The sequence below is a fragment of the Mastomys coucha genome, unplaced genomic scaffold (assembly GCF_008632895.1).
Source record: "Mastomys coucha isolate ucsf_1 unplaced genomic scaffold, UCSF_Mcou_1 pScaffold21, whole genome shotgun sequence".
Classification (NCBI taxonomy): Eukaryota; Metazoa; Chordata; class Mammalia; order Rodentia; family Muridae; genus Mastomys; species Mastomys coucha.
The window spans coordinates 153120245-153137846 of record NW_022196904.1 but is presented as its reverse complement, the minus strand read 5'-3'; the positions used below and the strand labels follow the sequence as shown (position 1 = coordinate 153137846).

Below are 17602 nucleotides of genomic sequence, written 5' to 3'. Positions count from 1 at the left end.
ATGGTTAGAATGCACTCCCACACACAATCAAGTCAATAAAATTAACTCAGTAATATGTGCTAAGTATAAATTGTTGTAAATATTCCATGGAAAAATCAAGTATACATCTTTTAAAATTTTTATTTTTAATTTTTATGTATTTCTTTATGTCTGTCTTTCCCTGACTATGTATGCATGTATGTGTAGGTATATGTATGTTCAAATGGACAGGTATCCATGGAGGCTTAGTGAAAGCATCAAATCCCCTAGAGGAGGTGCTATAGATTGTTGTGAACAAAGCTACCCTATATCAGTACTAGGAACCAAATTCCTCTATCTTTTGCAAGAACAGCAAGTGCTCTTAACAGCCGAGCCAGTCCTAGAGCACATCTTTTTTTTTTTAAAGTTAATTTAATTTTTTAAAAATATTTATTTATTTTATTTAAATGAGTACACTGTAGCTGTCTTCAGACACACCAGGAGAGGGAGGGCATTGGATCCCACTATAGATGGTCATGAGCCACCATGTGGTTGCTGGTAATTGAACTCAGGACCTCTGGAAGAGCAATCAGTGCTCTTAACCGCTGATCCATCTCTCCAGCCTTAGAGAACATCTTTTTAAGAGATCTTTGTCAGACCAGTTATCTGAAATGAGATTCATTGATCTAGGACCAAGGAAAGTCTCTACATAAGGAGGGCTATACTGTTAACTAACTTGTAGTATCCTGAACAGGGCCAGGTCTCAGCCTCTCTCAAACAGCCAATCATTACAAGCAGGCTCCCATTTCCCTCTATTCCATCACCTCCAATAGTCAGGGAGGTCCTCCACTTCCCAGCAGCACCTCCCATTCTTTTCTGCCTCCCTGATTCCTCTGACACTGTCTCTCCCACCATGCCCTTTCCCTTTCACTCCTCCAACTCACTCCTGGTCCTTAAGGTTCACCTCTCAGACCAATTTGACTCATTCCCAGGCAGAGGAACTGCATATGGCCCTTATAAGTCACCATTAACAGTTTCAGCAAGTGACATTTGGAAGTTGAATATTTCTTTTGAGTCTTAGTTCGGGGCAGAGTTCTGTGAATTTTTCTAATTACTTCTAACACACATGTGTTTGGCTCTGAGATACAAACACTTTTCTCAAATTCCCAAGTAAACACGATGCTCCCAAACACTTCAAATGCACTACAGCTGCACGGCCAGCCTGCACTGATGTTTCTGTCTTCCCATTTTCTTTATGAGTTGTCTCTACTGTGGGCCAGGCTGGCCTCAACTTGAAATCTTCTATCCTATCCCCAGCTTCAAGTATTTGCAGTTATAGGCAAATATCACCACATCTGGCATCAATATTCTCAAAATTAATTCTTCTATGTTCCTATGAAATAGCAACTAAGACTAAAGGAAGCCATTTTGGGGGGTTGGGGGAAGGGCCCAGAGCACCAGTGATGATCAAGTCATTTTGAAGTTATCAAGTTTATTTGAACACTGAGCTACAGGATTCAATGCCTCTCGATATTATCTAAAGGTAAAATACTACATGGGTCTCTGTAGCCCAGGTTGGCTTTAAGATTGACACCCAGCAGTTTTTTAATGGCAATTTACTGTCACCACCTCACTTTCTCATAGTTGTTAATGATCTTTGCTCTCCTGGAAGCTGGCCAACAAATGCCAAACCCTGTGTGCATGAAGAATGCTTGCATGTGGGTATATGTGTGTAGATATGGGTCTTATCTGGCTCATATAAATTTTTATTTCTTGGTCATGCTTTAGCCAGAATGTAGAGCCTTGCATATGCTAAACATAAACTCTTCCACAATGCATACTTTACCACTGAGATTCCCAGCTCTCTTTTTGATGAGGGGTGGTGTGTGTGTGTGTGTGTGTGTGTGTGTGTATGTGTGTGCTCAGTGCGCACAGCATCAGTATCCTCCAGGCTGCGGGAGTCGCTGGGTTTGAGCTGGAGCACTAACTCAATAGCACTGCAGCAGAGCAGGAATTCCCAGTGACAGACAGGTTCCCAGGGGAAGCTGGCCCAGAAGCACAGCGTCACAACCATGACTTCCTTCACCTCTACTTGTTGCTATATTAAGAGTGTCAGGTAGTTATTAGTTCTCCATTTCATTTTCCCTTGGAATTGGTCTGACTTTCCTTGGGACCCCATCTGTGTGCAATTCTAGCAATTTGCTTCAACTGCCCCCCTTTTTTTTTCCAAGCTAACTGGAATATTCTAAGCAAGAGCCTATCAAGAGAAGCATTTTTACTTCTAACCAAAGTCAGTCTGCATTTTCAGTTACAAGAAAATATAATAGCATAGGCTTCAAAAAAGTGACCTTATGCCTTAAAAAGGAAACAAGTTTTGACATAAGCTGGAATTTCACATGATTAATAAAACAAAAGGATTATGGGGCATGGAGGAATATGCCTATAATCTCAGTACTCAAGAGGTAGAGGCAGAAAGATCAGGAGTTCAAGTTATCCTAAGCTGTATAGTACGTTCAAGGCCATCCTTCACTTGCTGAGACATATAGCTCCAAAACCATTAAATACTTTTATACTATAAACCCAATAGTATTATTGGAACAGAATTCTAAATAAATCATTGTCATCAGCACAATAACCTACAGTCAACTCATAATCAAGGTAAATTAATCAAGAGAAAGGATACTTTTGCTACAAATGGGGACATTCTGTTTCTTATGAGCAACTCATCCTGTAACAAACCCAAATTCAAGAGGTTTCAAGCATGTACCTACAAAGTTCCACGATAGATGTTTCAAAGTTTCAAGTGCTCCAGCTGGCCAAGACAAGAATTGCTGACCTTCCCAAAGGCCCCTTCCTCTTCTCTGCTTACCTGGTGGGTGCCACAGCCTTGACAGAGCCCCGTGAGCATGGCTGGCATGCGCTTGACCGCCGAGGGCTTCTTGTAATACTGTGGGTATGCTTTGGCCATGCAGTTACTGATATCTTTGGAGTCTGTTGCTGCCTGAATCTTGACTCTTTCACATCCCTGAGATGAACAGTAACTGTGGCCATCTCTGTGGCTGTGGGCTCTGAGATACAGAAACAATAACCTGTAAAACAGAAACCAAGCCAATTGATGTTAGCTCTTGTCAGAAGCATAACATTTCACAACTTGATTCATGGCCAAGGGGATATTTCTCCAATAAAGTAACTTTTCCTTAAAAGAAAAATAAATTGCAAAGCTAATAAAGTGTCTCTCTATCCCCCTAGCGCAACAAGTCGAATTCTGACTGCCTTGGCGAGTATACTGATGGTCTCATACAACTGTCCTGAAAGACACCGGGTTGATTTCTTGTTTAAATTAGTTCAAGGGATCATCTGAGAGGATGGAATTTACCTCGTCTCAAAAACTCCTTGAAAACTATATTTATACTGAGCTTAGACTATAGGGCATTAATATCCACTGTTCCCTTTGTTGTTATTGCTCATAAATCATTGTGAAACCGGGAATAATAAAACAGTGACTATAGCTTGTTTAACAAAGGCTAAGACAGTCAAAGCCCTATGGTGCTTGACAAGAGCACATGGGCCTGTGGTCTATCCTTCTCAATCAGACCAAAACCAGGCTAAGGGAACAGTTTCATTGGTCCTGAATTATAGTCTCCCTACCGAGCTGAATAGAAAACCCACATTCTAAGACATGCTGCTGCATTATCTGAAAACCTAGTGTTTCCAAACCAAACAAGTCTAGCAAGATTCAAAGGACTTGATAAAATGTGGCTGATTACCAGAAGCCAAGAGTTCATGTTCTAAGATGAGGTCAATGGACAAGGAAAAGTTACAACTAAAAAGTAAGAATACAATAGAAACAGACTGTACAAAATTCTCAAACAAGAAAGAAAACAAGCCCTTAATCCCAGCACTCAGGAGGCAGGACAAGTAGATCTCTGGGAGGTCAAGGGTAACCCTCTTTTTCTCCCAAGCCCCAAAAGGTAAGAAACTTGGTGACTGTCCCAACATCTAGTAATTTTAGCACAAATAGTTAAAGAATAAAAAATAGTTAAACTGCTAAATAGGCCAGAGCCTTTTAATATATAATTTCAATTGTTAAAATGAATAGAATTAAAAAGAAATAGGTCTTCAGAAACTGGATTTGTTTTTTAAAAACCCAAACCAGAAAATAATGTCCCATCTTTGTACATGCGTAATCACTAATTTGTGGCCACTGGAATGCCCTTTCAGATTTGGCTGTCCCATTAATTTTGTGAAAATTCCACTGAGAATGTGGAAATTCTGTCACCAACAAAATAAAGGTCCAGTTAAGACTATTTATATTTAATTAGAGATTGAAAATTGGAGACTGTTAAGATGACCACACTAGCCCCTGGGGAAGAGGGTACCAGAGGGCAAATGAGTTGCTTCATCAACAGAAGTTAACCAGATAATTAACAAATGAACCCCAACTTTCTTCCCCCGAGCAACCTTGCTCCCACTTCTTCCCACTCTGAACCTTTTGTCTTTCCCACGCATGCCATGCCATTGTAAGCTCATGCCTCCATGCACCTGTGGAGTTTCCTCCGCCTGAGACTCCGCACCCAGCTGTTTCTACCTTCCCCTAATTGCCCAAGAATTTGCTAGCATGGCACCAGGATGCCCTTGGTGACTCTGGGTAAAGCTCTTAGTTACCCACTAAGGCACAGTAACTACACCCCTGCTGGGCTTACAGCACTTAAGCTTTTTGCTCTCTAATAAATACCTTGCTTCAGTGACTGTGAATTTACTGGAGGAATGAACCCCATCTTCTTTGGTGTCTTTGAACCTAGAGAGTGGGCTGTTGGCCTAGCATAGAGTCAGAAGAAGCATGCTGCTTGCTGGAGAGAAGAGGAGATCAAGCCTACCATAGCCCACAGGCTGAGAGACTGTAACTGGACAAAAGCAGACAAAGCCACCAGGACCCCAGGAGAGCAGGATAAGAATTAAAAAGTGGAAAGACGCACGCAGCCTAGAGAAAGTTGGAAGCAAATATGCCATGGTTACACAGTGATGTCTGAAAACTCATGGTCAGCTGGAGAAATAACCTTAAGTTAGAAGGAGGGAATAGGCTTTCAGTGAAATATAATCAACATCTTATATAAATAACTATCACAGAGTTGTAGAAGAACAAATTATTCTTACTTTCAATTGGGCCTAGTCATGGCTCTTGACAGTGATAATCTCATCCCCTAAATTGCCTTAATAAGTAAACAGCAAATATCTTCCTTCACTTGAGTCCTACTGCCAACTACAATTACCGGTCATTTGAACTTTGTTCCTAACCCCTAATAGTGATGTGCAGAAATGTCCACACCAGCACCCCACTAAACGCATCAACATCCCAGGGTTCTGAACTATGCTAGAGAGCCAGCAATTTCATCCTTAAAGAAAAATAGAATTAATTCTCATTCACTGCTTCCATGAATTACCCTGTGCCAGAGTCAAAATAGAATTTTCTCTCAGACGGCTTCTTCTGGAGCTCCTCCATCGACTGCGCAGGCTCATACTCCTCGATTCTGGATAAAGAGCCGTTCTGCCGCTGCAGAAAGCCGACGGTAACCTGAAAGCTCGTGTTGGCTGGGTAACAGAGGCCAACCCGGATCCAGTCATCCCTTTAAAAGAGACAGAAAAAAAATCCACACTTGAGCTGTTATCTTTTAAACATTGTAACATACAAAACTTTCACAATGACTTCTCTCTGCCTTTTGAGTCCCAAGCCTAATATACTTATTTAGTTCCCAAATATCTTGTATCAGTGTATATATAACAGAGATATGATCTAACAAAAATGTGAACACCAAAACTTGGTTTCAAGAGAAGTTGGAATTTATTCGTGAATTAAAATTAAGTAACATATGCTCTACACAGATAAAGTTCAAGTTAGATATGAGGATACTAAGATGAAATCATCAACATCCTGAGGGTTTGCCAGCTAGTAAAACCATTTGAGAGAATGTTCGAACACGCACACATGTGCGCGCACACACACACACACACACACACACTTGCACATACACACGTGCACACATATGTCTTTTAAAACTGCAGTTAAGTGATTTTCCAGTGGCATAAATGAGAGAAATGAAGGTATATCTCATTTAACCATACTACCAAACTACTACAATATTCTTCCTGAATGTCTTTAGATATAAAATTATCTCTTTAAGAAAAATTAAAATATTTTCTTCTGTGACATTTTTTATTGTGATAACATAAATATATCCTAAGTCATTTTAAGCATTTTGGCTTGCACAGTTCAGTGCACTAACTATTTACCCACTTCTGTGCTCCCAGCACACCACCACCGGCCATGTCACAACCTTTCTCTATCATTCTAAAGAGCCTTAATATGGAGTAAGAATTTAGCAATGGTTCATACATTATACCAAATAGTTTCATTATTCATTAAGGAATAAATAGGAATGCAGACAAAAAGCTTTCAAGGCAAAGGTGTTCTATGAAGGATTGTTAGTAACAGCAGAAGGGGTTGGAAAACCTCAGTGTTCATGGTTGGTTGAACAGCTACAGGCTAGCCAGAGCTCAGAAAAACCTGAGGGCGAATGGAAAAGCAAGCATATGCTTGTGTGCCCTGTTCTAGTCAGGAGTAAGGATTATCTCCATTTTGTTTGTCTGAATTTTCCTTATTTTGCTTAATAAGTACAGCATTTAAATGTTTAAAAAGTGTTATTTGCAGAAGTAGTGCTATGACCTCTCTGTAATTACACTAAATTCAGAAAAATTATTCATCTCTTCCTCTTGCCTCTGCCCATCATATAATTTTTATGAATTTTTAGCTAATTAGGCTAGGAAAAGATGACTTTATTTCAAGCTCATGTTGATTTTTCAAACTCTGGGCTCACCCTTTTTCACTTTAAAAGCCTTTTTTTTCCTCTTTTTTCTTTTTTTTTTTAAATTCAGAATTGAATGAAAAGTTTGCATTGTACTTTCTAGAACCTGTCCATCATTTCACTGGAATATTTCACTTCAAACCCTTGATCCAACTCAATATAACTTTCCAGAGCAGGAACACTGACTACTCCGCTTTTCTCCCCAGCCCCCTACTGTTCTTTTCTCACTGGGGACATCAGGCTGGGCCTGAAGAAATTCTTCCAGGAACACCATGTGAACTAGGGACGGATGATGGGGAGACCGGGCAAGGGGCTGCTGTGAGGATCTGGGCAAAGGTGTGTGGGGCCTACTTTCAGCCATAACCTATGAAGGCCAGACTAGAAATATCTGAATGACAGTAGGGACCCAGAAATGAGAGTTTGCCACAGTGGGATGAAAAGAGAAGGGTCAGCCTAAGGAGTGAGTGCTGGGTGTTGGGCCTGGGAGACATCAGTTGAACACAGGCAAACAGCGACATTAGAGAAAAGAACCAATGGATCATTTGGACCACCCACCAATCTCACAGGAAGGGCAATCACCATGGTGATCACACAGCCTTGGAAATGAGCTGTACCCCAAATCCCAGCCTTCTCTTTATTTCAATTGCTTACTAAGCAAATTCCAACAGGTCAAAGCTTCATGACCAAAAGGTAAACAATTTTCTGGTATAGGTCTGAGCAACTGCATGGAATCCCATGAGCTGGCTACTGCACAATTCCAGATTATTTTACTCTGAGGCTTCTTCCACATAATCAGATCCAACTAACTAGAACAAAAACAAACACAAACACTGTAACTGTTCTGAAAATACACACTTTTCCCTTGCCACTGTTTCTTAAATAATAAAGTATAACAACTGCTTACACTGCCTTAACATGGGAAGTAATCAGATGATCAAAGAATACAGAGCTGTGTAGATGTGAATTACGTACCAACACCATGTCATTTCATTTAAGGATGTGAACATCTATAGAGTTTAATATTTGCAAGGTGGCCTCACACCAGCTCCCCAGAAACATGGTGGGGAGATCACTCCCTCTCCTTTCTAAAGTTTTCCCTTTCTCTGATGTTGCCCAAATCCTATTCACCAAATCTACCATTCTGAGCCGAACAGGTCCTTTCTCAACTCTGGACTCTGAACAAGACTGACACGTTAGAGGATGATGACTCCTCACTCTGTCCTAGCTCTACTCCCCTAGGCAGAGTGCTGGATTAGTATTCCTATTTAATGTCCACTAAAGAAGACTTTAAAAATGAGAAGGAAGAAGAGGAGGAAGAGGAGGAGGAAGAAGAAGAGGAGGAAGAGGAAAGGAGGAGACGGAGAGCTATTCACTTACTATCTTCCCCACCTCTCGAATGTGAACTCATTCATCTTTATATCAACTGACATACAGTAAATGAGTAAATTAGTAAAAAAAAATACAGCCCTGGATTGAATGTGAAGACAGACAACTGGTTAGTTGAGACAGTGTGGTGAGACATTATTATGAAAAATCTCTCTTACATTCTAACACTCCAAGAGATTGAAATTTTTTTTCCTGAAAAAGTGACAATTATTCAAAGAGAGAAAAGGAAATACAAGAGTTCATTGCTTGGCTCCCTTCCCTCCCCACTCAAGATGTCCTTCAGCTCCCCAGGACTGAACCCTGGCTAGGGCCAGGTAGCAGGACAGCCACTCAAGTGAAGTTCACAACCCTGAGAGGCACCTCTTCAATGAGGTGCAGTAAAGAGTCTCAATGTCTTCAAGAGTCTTCCCGTCTTCTGCTGTCACCATGTTAGTAGCCACCCCCTTTATGGCTAAACTGACCACCACGACCAATTCTGTGGATATAGCTTGCCCTGTTCGTGAGATAGTCAGAATTGATAGTTTCTGGTCAGTAGGTCAGTAATAATTAATACTCTTCTTGAGCTAGACTGGAACTGCCTTGTGGTCATATCTTGTGCCTTTTGGTCCATATCTCCATCCATGACAGAAACCATGAATTCCCAGACATGCATCTTCTCAGTGAGCAATCCACCTTCCTTCCAGTTATTGATAAAGATTACTGCCTGGGTGATAGTGTTTCATACAAGTCATAGTGTGACAAGCTTCCACTCTTCTCGTTCCACATGGATATATATTGGCAGATGCCCCCGCCCCCAGTCAATTCTTCCCTCTTAACAAGAAGCTAAACTTCTCAGTGACCTTGACAACATCAGAAGGCTTTGTAGCGGACAACAATACGACCTGACACTCTTGAGCTTTTGGAATATATGGCAGATGTGGTCCTTGATCCGATAGCTTAACATTTCATCAGCTTCATCCAGTACGAACACCTTGTTGTACTTGGGGGTATCCCTAGTTAAGCTTGTATACCTGGCCAGGGATACTCATGATGATATTAGGGAGCTTCAATCTACAGCTTCTGCACCTAAGCGTGCACATTGGTGCCCCCCCCCACCCACCAAATACAAAAGAAAAGAGGCACCCAAGCAGTCTCCTAATGCTCTAATTACATTTTATGTCAGCTGAGCCAACTCATGAGTGAGCGCCAGAACGGAGGCACTGAATAGCCTTAGATCTAGGTCAGTCTGCTGAAGAATGATATGGCAAAGGTAGCTGTTTTCCCAGTCCCAGACTGGGCTTGAGAAATCCACTCATACCCCCTTGACGCAATGAAGAATGGCTACCCGCTGGATAGCAGAGGGCTTCTCAAAACCATAGGCGTAAGTCCCACAGAGGAGGGATTCCGAGAGATTCATGTCAGCAAAGATGTCCGAGATCTCATTCCAGTTACTTCTGATCTCATGCCTGCAGGCTCCATCCTACCAGGACCATTGCCTCTGGACCAAGAATCCTGACTTGAACCTTGGTGAGACTGGAACTTTGGCTGGACCTCACAGCCAAGTAAAGAGTCGAGGTCACTTAAGACTGAAGACTTCTAGGGTACTGTGTACTTAGCCTGTCGGATCAACCTGCCTTTAAGAAAATGTACAACCTTACTTAGATTTCCTACCCAAGCTTCTACAAACTAAGCTAATACATAGCTGTAATCTTAAACTATGTACTCTTCCATGTCCTGACCCAGAGTATATATTTAGTTAATGGTAATAAACGCTGAAAGTAGCAAATAGGTTGAAGGCAACCTTATAAAACAAACGTCTGCCATAGATGCTAGACGCCACATGGATACAGGGTGATAAAACTGTTTGCAGTGATGCTTATAGTAGTTTGCTGAATTGGACAGCTGGGCTCAGTGAGTCAGGAAAGCTTCATTTCTTGTGGAACTCTCAGATTTCTGTACAGTGTCCCTCATCCCCTCCCCAGGTGATGCTTTCTATGCTGGTCTACACTAAGGGTAGAGCCCTTTGTTAATGACGCAGACACAGATGCAGACACAGGGACAGACAGACAGCATTCAGAGAGGCAGATCCAGACTCAGAGAATAGATAGATTACCGACGGTAGACAGGGAGAGAGAGGAAGAGAGAATCCACACTGGAGCTTGGTAAACTTAGTAGAAAATAAGGTGCTTTGGTTTCTTCTCCTTAGTGTAACACCTACACATTTTAGGAACTCAGATTATTACAAATGTCCAACAGGACAGAATGCTTCAAAGCAGGCATAGGAAATACCTGGTATTGATGCCCACTACTCTTTCCTCTTGCTAGGGCACCCATTACCAACCAATCACATCACCTTCCTCTGTCCAGTCTCTTCTTGGAGTCAAAATTCTTTCAGTTTTGTCAGCTATTGTGATTCATATCACAATCCCAGCACTTGTGAAACTGTGGCAGAAGGACTGTCCCAATTCCCAGGCCAGTGTGAACTACATAGCAAAGGTTATGTTGTTCCTCTTCCCCATGTGGGGAAAGGCGGCAGGCAGTGAAAGAAAAGAGAAAAAAAAAAAAAAAAAAAAAGGCCAGCCTTTTAATTTAATTTAATTTTCCGCAAGCTTACTCAGAAAACCACATAAAACTAGGGCCAGCTTTCAGAAAATGCAGCACTCAGCAGATGATATTAAAACCTATCTTTTGAGCAGATGACATGGCTTAGAGTAAAAACTCTTGCTAACATGCTTGAGGTCCTGGATCCAATCCCAACTACCTCAGAAGACAAAGAACAAAGCAAAGTAGACTCCACTGTGGGACAGCCTTTCTATACACAATACCCAGATGATGGAAAAAGGGGAATCATTTAAAAAGCTAGATCTATTTGCATAATCAATACACACAATCATACTTGCATCTACACAGCCTAGACAGCTTCTCCATAAGAGTCAAGTGCATGAAATGGCTTTACATTATGCTAGTTTTTTTCTCTGCTGTGACTGCCTATTCAACGGCTTACAATGACAGAAAGAGAAACATTACTTGTTGAAGTTCACGAGGTATAGGAAAGTGGTACGTGGCGCTGGACCATTCCAGTGGATGGTGTAGCCCTTCTCCAGCATGACGACAGGCTGGTACTGTGGAGATATGGCCCTCTGATTGATACCCCGAAGCACCATTGGGTGGGATGGGTATTCATCTCGTGTAATGATCATGCTAAGATTCGGAGTGTTCCACGTCTGAACATACACCTTTAAGAAAAAGAGAAGAATTGCAAGGAAGTGAATAAAAGATTAAACTGCTCCAAGAACTTACTAGTATACACCAAAGGTCTCTCAATTTTGAAAAGAGAGATTCTGTGCTAAGTGCCAGACCAAATAAGCAGTGGCCAAGCGGTGTAAGCCACACTTACAAGGCAGCCTGCTTAAGCTAGACATGGCTAAAACCAGACCCTCACTCTGCTAGCCAACATCATCACTTGCACCACCACAGGCCAGCTTATTCATCAGAATAGAGAACTTCTGTGGTTTGTCAGAGAAACCCCTCCATCTCAAGAGCTCACATCCAAAGCAAATCAGCAAACACAGGGGAAAACTGATATGTTCCAGGCAAATCTAAGACTTCCCTCTGATCCACAGGATGGAAAATTCATATCTGAGAGCTCTGGCTTCACTCTTGCATGACCTCCATTTGCCCAAGAAGTCATTTTTCACCTATTCAAAAACAACAGTTAAAAAGCTCTCCACAGCATCTGGAAAAACATGTTAAACTTAGATAAACTGGAAAGTCCTGATTTTTTTCCAGTAGCATTTGAACTGTGGTCCAGGCCAAACTAAAGCCTTCCACCAAAGCATCTCCACAGCACAGCCTCTGAACAATTTCCTAAAACAAATCAATGTCCAGCAACATGCTCTCCAGGAGGGTAAAATCATCCAAGCACTGACTTTACCAAAACTTCACTGGGCTCCTCTGCAACCTTGTTCACGCCAGGAACACACACAAGGATTCTGTCTTGACCTGTAGCTTCCCCCGCCACAAGTGCACACTATATTCACTCCTAAATAAAAGCAAACGGCTATGCAGCTAGGCTTCTGCCCAAACTTCAAATCTTCTGACCCATAGTTCCCCTACTCCTTGAGTCTCCCAGGAAGTATAAATGACTCAAGCCTTCCTGCAGCTACAAATAGAAATAAGTTATTACCCTGTTTCTGAAAAGCAAATGACTACGTTCCTATCTCAAATAGTACCACATACTTTACAGACATATAACATCTTCACTAGTGAACATTCACCATCTTCAGTCATACTGACATGCACACATACATATACACATATACAATCACAAATATACACATATACACACACACATACAAACACGCACACACACATACACACACACACACACAAACACAAACATACATACAACATACACACATGTACACAGACACATAGATAACAAATTTTAATAAAAAGTGCAGCTACTAAAAAAGAATAAAGTTTCCTTATTTTTGTTCTGGTTTTAATTTTACAGTATTTGTAGAGTCTAAGTGTTAATGGGGACATTTAATGTGGACCAGGGGCAATTCTGAAGAAGGACAAAATGAAAGATGGGGATCCCCTTTTAAAGTCCTTTTTTTTCCCATTCTTCTTTCACTGTAGGTAACTCTCCATCCACTCCTTGACCCTTCAATGACCTGTTCTTCTATGACTGTTCTTTTCCGCATCTGCTCAAAGGGATGAGAATTCCCACAACAAAGACACTAATAAAATAAACAGGAAATGCTGTCCAGTCTTCATCTTTCTTCATCCTTTTTCTTGTCTACAGAGGACAAGTTGAGACTTTTTTTCCCCTTAATTTAAGAGTAACATTCTTTTACAATCATTTCAAAGTCAGAAGAGTAATGAAGAACTCTGTTCTAAAGAATGCCAACTACAGAAGGCTAAGAGGATGAAAACTATATCAACTTGGCGTTCGTGGGGAAGCACCGAGGCAGGAACCCACAAACACATGCACTTGGCTGCTAAGCCAAGGCCAGTGGCAGGGAGAAACCACACAATAAAAGAGGCATCTGGTATCGGCTATTGAAAGCCCGTGTGACTTAAGAGTATTCCTTGTTCTTCCTCCAATTTCTTTCTTGGTGCTCAGATCAGCCCTTTTTTTATTCTTTGCTCCCCTCTGATTTTTCTTTTTAAGATACTGTCTTACTATATAGCCCAATTTAACCATGAAGTAGAACTCTATCCCCATCAGCCTCTTGAACGCTGAGATCACCGCCATGCACCACCACGCCTAGCCTAGCAGTCTATTATTAAATCCCACGCTTTTACTGCCCTAAATATGGGGCTAAGGATTCTGCCCTCATCCTCCAATTTTCTAGGTAATTGATGCCTCAGCTCTCTAAGATCTTCCTCCATCCTCTCGATGTTAAACCAGCTTTGAGACTTACAGCCCTGCTTCTTCAAATGGCAGCAGGTTCCCCAGTGGTGACCAGACCACATGCTAAGTGGATTCCATGGAAGTGTCCTGTCCTGTCACTGTCCTCATTATGCATGGCCACAGAATACCTTTTAATTCACCCACCTCATACTTCAGCATGTAACAGAATCCAGGCAGTCTGACTCCAGAGTCTATGCTTAGCTATGCATACTTTACAAATAACGCTCCCGTCTGTTAAAATAGATACTAGCTTAATGATTTCAAAGAAGTATTTCCCCACATATCTGTGCTATCCCTTTCATATCTCCGCAGACTGTCATAATATAACTAGGAATTCCCTGGATTCCTCCTTGTCTATTTACTTCCAAACCACAGTTCCTTCCTTGGAATCTCATTCCTTTCTTGGTCACTCACTGATATTCTATCTCAAAGTCAGATGCCACAGAGATAAGGACCAGGAAAGCAGAGGATAAAATTCCCTTAAGTGAACCCACTTGAAATGTAGTAAGAAAATGCTAAGGGTCAAAAAACACCAGAAACTACACATCTGTTATGGTGCCTGCCTGCCTATAGTCTCAGGCCACAGGAAGTAGAGGCAGAGCCAGGAGGATTGCCACAAATTCCAAGCCAGCCTGGGCTGTATGGGGAGACCTTGACTCAGCAAAGAGAACATGGCTTCTCTTGTCTCAGTTGCATCCCAACTATATCACAAAGTACCTTACCTCCACTGCTGGCTTGCTTCTTTAACTGTTTTTGGGGAGCCTGTAGTAAAACGTTCTTCCTTTCTCCTCCATGGCTGCTTGCTTTCCTCCCCTCCTTTATAAATACTGTGCTTGGGCCCCCCAGTCACCCTACAGTCACCATCCTCCCCCCAGAGGCAGCGCTGCCAGGAGCTGCGTGCCCAGCCTACCTGAGCATAGGTCCCACTGCAGACCACTGCATTCCACTTAGTGACGTTGACACAGTTTGGATGGCGGATCAGGTAGTTGTCCATCCTTCCCACATAGGCGTCCTTGTATCCTGTCACAGAGCCATCAACGTCGTGGAAGATGGAGTTCTTATCACCATCCAGTTCACAATCCTCAAACCAGGGGCCAGGCTTTCCAAAGAAGACGTTCAGAGAGACCTGGCGGCAGAGAGGACCCAGAAACATCACAGAATGAGGCTCCCGCAGGCTCACACAGCACCTGCCACAGAGCCCAGTGTAGTAGCACAGCTCTCCTGCTGAGGCACAGAAATCACAGTTGATCTGAGTTCTACAAAACAGCATGCTTAAGCAAAAACATTTCTAAAGCTCGACTGGGAAGCATTAAACAGCAACTTCATTTTTACTCTTTTTTCTTTTTTTTTTCCACTTAAATGGTAACGCTGGGGGGAGAAACGTAGAAACAGCCCTACTTTTGGAAAACTAGTATTAACTCCACGTGGAGCAGGGCTTGCAAGTACACGCCTTTTAATCCCAGCACTTGTCAAGCAGAGGCAGGCAAATCTCTGTGAGTTCCAGGCCAGCCTGGTCTAGAAACCGAATTCCAGGATGGCCAGGGCTTATATACAGAAAAATCCTGTCTCAAAAAAAAAAAAAAAAAGGAAGAAAGAAAGTCCACGTGTAAGATTCTGTGCATTTCCCTGTATGCAAATCAAACCTGAACTAAATAAAAATCTATTCAAACTATTCCAATAATCATTTTACTTCATGCTAGATGATTTACTTAGCTACATATATCACTTGTACCCAGCAAAAAAAAAAAAAAAAAATCAGTACAGTCCAAAACCGACACACAGTGTTGGTGAGGCTTAAGATGGCCAAGTTCTGCCGAACTCATTAGAATCTGCTGGAAAACTGGTGCTGTCACATCTCTCCTGAACACAAAACATGCCTAGCTCAGTAACTTCCGTGTCAGACCTTTACTGCAAAGCCTTTCCCAGGAGCTGGGAATGTAGCTCAGCTGGGGAACCCTGGCCAGAGTAGGCAAGACCCTGGTTTGAATTCCAAGCACAGCAGGTAAAGATGAAATAAGTCCTTCACTGCACACATAGCATCCAGTTAGAAAGCAGGCTTTCTAGTTATAGCTTTTAGCTATTTGCTGTTAGGAGAAAACCACTAACATTTTTCAAGGTACACAAACGCGCTTGTAAACACTCTGTGCACTTGTCAACCAGGGATGCTCATACATCAACAGCACATCGAAATGATAAGCACCTCGAAGGAGAACAGCATTGCTTGGAGTTGAGTGGCTCCGAGTTCTTGGTTTTACCACTGCTTTATCTCCAGCTTCTCCAAACTGTCCCCACAGCATCCCCACCATAGCAAGGACGGATGAGATCACTATGGATTCTCTTACGCTGGCTGTGGCTTTTGAAAAACCTATCTCAAGCCCTACTTTAAACCAAGCCACTCTGGGTTTCTTGTGGATGTGATGAAAGAACAGTAAGATTTGTTCTAGTTTTGGCTATGTGTGAGTCAGAAAGCTGGAGGCTCAGACTCTCTCATGCCACAGCTATCGCGGAACCAGCAAGATGGAGAAGGTCAGAAGTTCTAAGAAGACTATCCTGTGAATTGTGGGTAATTAAGACTGTCCTTACCCAGTAACCGTGGGTAACGGTGAAATGGCTAAGAAAAATATTCTGAGGGCAACTGCAACATAAATACAAAATACAAATTCTAAGTCTTCTTTAGATTCTTCTGTCCAAACCAAAATTCTACCACACTGCCCCAATATGCCTCCTTATATCAACTTTTTGTCCCTATCAGTCATAGAAAAATATATCTCTTGGCAGAAACCAAATCTCTTAGTGGAGATGGGTTTACTGTCCAGCTCATTACTCAGTGTCCCAAAACTCATAAGCCATCTTGTTCTTGTGAATATGAACAATCTCCCTATATCAATCTCCCTATATCTCCACTCTAAGTTGGGATCTTGTTGAAGACATCATCTCATGTCAAAAATAGTCCAAGTCACATCAGAGTTCCCACCTGAACCCAATGGGATCCAGTGCATGAGTTAGGAATTACTACTACTACACTTTTCTTTCTGTCATTCAGATTCAGTGCAAATCCTTTGTTGGCACCTTGCTTTGGGGAATGTTTAACTGGCTTTTTTTGCCACAGTCCCTGTGGAGGAGCCATGTAAACATACTTACCTGTGGACCAAACTTCACAAGGGAGACGTTATTCCTGGGTGTTGTCTGCCAGGAATTCTTCATGAGGAAGCCAATTGCACTGCTGTATCTGTCTGGAGTTGGCACATACTTTTTGAAAGTGCTCTTTGTGAGATGGATAGGCCCATCGTAAATCTGAAAGCCTCGGATTGGGAATGTCCTATAAAAATACAAGATATGTCTAATAAATGTGGTCCTGTCTCTTTCATAACATTTATGTTCTATGAATACTGCTAAGTCTCCAGGAAGCAGCAAATACAATCTCAAGACACAGTGCTAAGTGAGACAGAAGCCCTAGTGGCGTGAAAATACAAGATCTTAGGAGAGACTTAAAGAAAAAAATTACAGAGAATTAGTGCTCTAGAAATGATAAGCTACAGCAGACTGGGTAGGGAGAGACCTGCTGATCTGGGTAAAACAGAGATCTCTCTAAAGAACTGACTTGAATTTCCCTGAATCAACTCAGAGGTAATGCTTTGTTCAGAGCTGGGGATATAGCTCAGTGCTTGCCTTATGTGACCAAGGTCCTGGGTATCATTAAAAAAAAAAAAAAAATGAGGACAAAGAGGAAAAGAAGGAAGGAGAGAGGAGGAGATGGGAGGAGGAGGATGTCTTATTTGGTAACTCTGTGGTTTTGTTCTCAAAGATAAATCCATGAGCAGAGAAGGCCTCCTGTTCAGCCACAGAACCAAGAGCAAAAGGCAAAACATAAAAGTTCTTGAGGATGTGAACTCCTGGGCTGTTAGAGAGACTAGCTGGATTAAAATTTTCAGTGTATCATTCTTCCTTTCCTATCCTCATAATTACTAACCAGAATTAATGCATAAAAAAAAGTTTT

At 41.9% G+C, this 17602-nt stretch overlaps 1 protein-coding gene and 1 pseudogene across 5 annotated transcripts in view; both read right to left on the bottom strand.

Moving 5' to 3' along the window:
• The window catches only part of Cemip2 (cell migration inducing hyaluronidase 2), an 80028-nt gene that overhangs the window by 9391 nt on the left and 53035 nt on the right, over positions 1–17602 (bottom strand). For all 5 annotated transcript variants that reach the window (XM_031389925.1, XM_031389920.1, XM_031389922.1 and 2 more), the window contains 5 exons: positions 16747–16924; positions 14516–14731; positions 11211–11419; positions 5400–5582; positions 2828–3047 (listed from right to left, as the gene is read on the bottom strand). In XM_031389925.1, coding sequence (XP_031245785.1) covers positions 2828–3047; positions 5400–5582; positions 11211–11419; positions 14516–14731; positions 16747–16924 — 1006 coding nt within the window. The remainder of the gene's footprint in view (positions 1–2827; positions 3048–5399; positions 5583–11210; positions 11420–14515; positions 14732–16746; positions 16925–17602) is intronic.
• LOC116103659 lies at positions 8301–9775 on the bottom strand (annotated as a pseudogene).